The sequence below is a fragment of the Rosa chinensis genome, chromosome 6 (assembly GCF_002994745.2).
Source record: "Rosa chinensis cultivar Old Blush chromosome 6, RchiOBHm-V2, whole genome shotgun sequence".
NCBI lineage: Eukaryota > Viridiplantae > Streptophyta > Magnoliopsida > Rosales > Rosaceae > Rosa > Rosa chinensis.
In genome coordinates this window covers 40,834,814-40,839,791 of record NC_037093.1, presented here as the reverse complement: position 1 = coordinate 40,839,791, position 4,978 = coordinate 40,834,814, and the positions used below count along the sequence as shown (strand labels likewise).

The 4,978-nt window shown below is 38.7% G+C and overlaps 1 protein-coding gene across 1 annotated transcript; it reads right to left on the bottom strand.

Annotated features, from left to right (window-relative positions):
* Positions 1-2,098: 2,098 nt before the first annotated feature.
* LOC112173553 lies at positions 2,099-4,755 on the bottom strand. The gene is made up of 2 exons (XM_024311191.2): positions 3,693-4,755; positions 2,099-2,621 (listed from the first exon to the last, which is right to left on the bottom strand). Exons 1-2 carry the CDS (start codon positions 4,499-4,501, stop codon positions 2,564-2,566), a joined length of 867 nt encoding a protein of 288 aa, XP_024166959.1. The 5' UTR covers positions 4,502-4,755; the 3' UTR covers positions 2,099-2,563.
* Positions 4,756-4,978: the final 223 nt, after the last annotated feature.

Here is a 4,978-nt window from a genome sequence, read left to right as displayed (position 1 = left end):
TCCCTTTTTATGATTGTGTGCATATGTTGTGAGCATGTAATTATGGTTTTACAGGATCATCATTCAGTAAGACTACATCTCTTTCATCTATTCAGATCGATGGCATCATCTTTTGTTGTAGTGGGATCATAACAGAGCAGATGCCTTCAGTTACATAAGCCAGCAGTACTAGTTCACAATGATACAATGCATTTAGAATAGATGTTCCATGTCTTTTCTGTTGTGATTAATAAAGGCACTAGCTGCATCTGTGCTTATCGGCTTATCGCCTACACAGATAATACTAGTAAACCAAATGCCACAAGAGGCTATTCTGGGGGGTCAAGAACGAAGAATGCACCAGCTGGGAAAAGTAGTTGGAATGAGGCACAAGTAATTTAAGCCAGACGTGAGTGGCAGGTTAGTTTTAGCAGCTACGCAACCGAGGAAAGTAGTTAGAATGAGGCACAAAGTATTTAATGAGCAAGTACTCCATAATTTGTGGGACTTATATGCTTACCCCCATGCTGCACGAGTGGTAGCGCTTTCAAGTAGTTCTCATCAAGAACTGCAATACTCAGCTGTGACAAATGGCGTTTTCTTCTCTGCTTACTCTTATAAAATTGTGATATCTAATAGTACGGGCAATTATTATGTGGTCTCGGACCATAGTACATACGTAAGATGATCACGATGCTTAGTTAGGGGCATCTTGTAAGTAATTTTTTAGTAAGTTATGAAGAATGGAGTTTTCTTCTCTTCTTACTCTTATAAAATTGTGATGTCTGATAGTACATACGTAAGATGATCACGATGCTTAATTAGGGGCATCTTGTAAGTAATTTTTCAGTAAGTTCTTGGCCAAGTTAACCGATCCCGTTCCAATGGTCAGCTGCTGACCATGGAATTTTTGCTCACTCACCGTCCGATTGAAATCGGACGGTTCACAGCTAAGTGATGAGAGAGAAGAAGAGAGTTGTGAACCGTCCGATTTCAATCGGACGGTGATTGAGCAAATGATTCCTGGTCAGCAACTGACCAGGTGATCAGGACTCCCAAGTTAACAGCAAATCTTAATAGAAATTTCATCTGATTTAGCCATGAGGTAGTCCTGGAAGCATAATGGTTTTTCATGATGTTTCTTATGTCATGGCTCATGCATATCATGTATACTAAGCTTGACTCTGTCATTCATCTATGAAGAAACGTTGACATAAGATTTCTCTAAGAACATAATTTGAAGTTGGTAATGTAAGATGAAATTATCATCCTCAACCTAATTTGCCGTCTACTACCAAAATCAATATTTACTAAGCAAATGGCTCTTAATATAGCGTCCCTTCTGGGGTCAGTGTTCTAGGACAAATAGTAAAATTAATACAATAAATAACAGTAGGTTCCTGGCCGGTAATTGAATTACATAGTTGCAAGCAGACGTCAGCTTTTTTTTATACTTTTTTGGCTATAAGCCTTCTCGTTCATGTGCCCTGGCAATTATTTCATCATAATTTTCAGATTGACTACTTCAACTTCAAGAAAGCAATCATGGGATAGCAGCTACGTACATAAATTGTGTATTATTAATGAAATTATTATTATTCGGCTGTTCCAGCTTTTTTATTTTTATTTCAATGAGCCTGGCATGTCACAAGGAAAAGAACAACCTACCTACCGGAGAACATAAACATTCTGTTCTTTCAAGCTACTTAAGAACAACAACTTCAGGAACTTCCAAGCTCGGATAATTCTTTCTTCCACATAATACAGGTTTATCTTTCTGTTATAATGAAAAATAGAGCCAAGAATGTTAAAACTTCTCCAAAGGGCTAGTGAAACTTAGAGCAAGTTCACCCATTGGGTCACCGGGTCACTTACTATTCACTACTTTTTAGTGTATATTTTCATTCTCTGGGTCACGAAATACACTGTGTTCGTGACTCAAGGCACGAAATACATGGTGAAATTAACACAAAAAAGTAGTGAATAGTGGGTGACCTGGTGACCCAACGGGTGAACCTGCTCTTACAATTTCTTTGAACTAAACCCAAAAGTTGTTAAAACAACAGAAAAACTACTAATTCAAGAAAAATTTCTAGTCTGTGAAAAAAAAAAAAAAATTATAGTTTCACAAATATGCTGCTGTAGTTTCAATGTACAAAATTTCACTGAAGTCAAATTTCTCAGTTGTGAACTATTAGATTCATTACAGACAATTGAAGCACCTATCTAAGCGAGAACAACATTCAGCTCTCAGAAAACAAATGTTGAATCAAGCGGGGAAGTTTATACCTAGAGCACGTAGACTTGACGTCGGAGGGTTGAAAATAGGCATGGGTCTGGTGATTCCTGAGTAAGTCAACCTTTTGAACTGCTGCTCAAACTATATATTTAAAAAAAGATAGGAAAAACAAAAGGAAGATATACCGTAGTGTTTCTAAAATGGCAAGAATATACACAAGTGACACTGCAAATATGCTGCAATTAATATTGTAAGTATACCATACCTAAGTTTTTTTTTTTTAAATATAATTACATAGCCATTTACTTAATACTCTCCTCCACCTCCTGCTAGAAGGAAACTTGTTCAATCGTGCCTCTTCTTCTTGAGCAGGATGAACGACCAGCAGCCACCAGTCTTGCGCCTGCAATGTTAAAACCATAAACTAATTGTTTAAAACTGATCAATAAACTAAGGACAGAGAGCATATCAGTTTATTAACTAACCACAGCAGTATCTTCCTTACGTGAATCATTCTGTATTGTATTAAGCAAATTAAGGAAGTAAGGTACATATTATATCCCTGATTCAATTATACGTGTGGTACTGCATTAAAGGTTTGCACCATGATGCTTTCCATGCTAGATAACGCGTGTTATATGTTATAGACATTGTGAATCCGGCCACAATTCAAATACAATACTACTTGCTAACGAGCAGGGTCATTGTCATATAAGAGAGAATTTTCCATACAAGAAAATATCAGGCCATATAGTCTTGATACTAAATGTGTTTGGAAACTTCCTCACAATTTCCTAATGGTCATTCTGTAACTGTTCCCCATTAAACTTGAGCTGCTTTTGCAGAAGACTTATCTTTTTAACATTCATTCTTAGTCATGATTCTCATGACATTTTCCAAAAATCAGCTCTAGAACGTGAATTACATGCATCTTTTTTTACCAGTTTTACACGTTCTTTTCCTTTTTTCCTTTTACATTTCTCTGTTTCCTCAACAGAGACTTTGACCAAAACACCTCCATAGTGCAATTTCCACATGTTAAGGATGCAATTTGGTTTATGTTTAACACAATATAATGTAATATTATCAATCAAGTTATTAGGTAGGCAGATGAATTGAACAGAAAATCAATGATCTGTGAACAATGAACAGAAAGTGGTTTCCTTTTGACCCCAATTGCGAAAACACTCTTTCTTATCCCTGAGTTTGAAACCTCTAAGCAAAACAGAGCATGATGAACATGAAAATAGCAGAAATTGTTACTTAATTAATTAGGTGAGTATATGAATTGAACAGAAATTAAAATCAATGATCTATGAACAATAAACAAAAAGTGTTTTGACACCAATCGGAAAACATTGTTGCGAAGACCTTTGAATGAAAACCCCAAGCAAAACAGAACATGATGAACATCAAAATTGGCAGAATACAATTACTACATGAACAAATGAAAAATCAATAGAAACTCTCATACCTGCTGCTGCTTCTGCTGCTACAACTGCTAGTGCTGCTACCACTACTACTTTTGATGCTTTCACTAATAATACTCGAAACACCGCTTTCACTTCTCCCCGATCCTCCTGAAGTAGAAACTCTCTTCTTCCACCAATCCTTATCCACACTAGGCCTGGGAGAAACCTTTGCAGTAGTACTATCTCCCTCCACAGAATCACTCTTGTTCTTCTTGTTCTTATTGATCATCACCATCTTATTCTGCTTATTGGACCCCAACGAAATTGGAAACACCATCTTCAACAGAAACCCCCCACTGTCAAAACTCCCACTCCTCACCACCATTGGCTTCTTCCTATCATTCTTCTTCTTCACCTTCCCAACTCCCCTTTTCACCAAAGCTTCAGTGCTCGCATCATCTCCATCCACCTCAACCTCCACCATTCTTGGCCTCTCCACAAGATCCTTGAGCGAAAGCTCGTAACACGATTCGGGCATGTTGCGCACCATTTCCATCAGCTCTCTCTGTCCTCTGGCAATGGCCTGTGTCCGAGAAGCCGGCGAAAGACTCCGGTAATTGTTCACAAGCCGGTTCGGGCTTTTCGGGGGGCTGGTGGTTTTCCACAGAGGCGGGGAGCAAACGCCGGAGGGGGACTCCTCCTCAGCGGCATTTAAACGAAGAGCGCCCATGCTCTTCCAGCTCTTGTAGTTCTGAGCTGTTTTCTGAGCCCGGGAAGAGTAGTTGATAGGTTGCCAAGTACCGTAAGTAGTTTCGCTCGTGTTTTCTGGGTTAAAAAGAAAAGGGTGGTCGTTTGTGTGAGGGTCAAGCATGTTTGTTTCAGAGGGAAAATAAAAGGAAACAGAAACCGAAACTGAAAATGGAAGGGAAGGGAATGGAAAGAAAGATGGTGTTTGGTGTCTATGTTGTTGGTGTTGTAGTAGTGTGATCGAAGCAGAGATGGCCAGGTGGGTGGGAGCTAGGGGGTCTTCATCATCATCACCATTATCACTATCACACCGACTCTGTTTTTCCTTTCTTTTCTTGCAGCTAGAATGGTCCCTTTTGTCATTTTCTTGGCAACCAAGTTTTTAATGGGATCTCTGGTTAGGCCCTCTTGAAATGAATATCATATTTTAAAGTCAAGGGGTTCTAGATGATAGATGATAGATGATGATGCAGGTGGAAGTGGCCCATTCCTCTCTATATGTTCCCAGTTTTTTTTGTCTTTTCAGGAGGGAGCTAGCTTAGCTGCTTTTACGGTTAATATTACTATTCACTTGTATCTCACGGGATTTATTATAATTTTC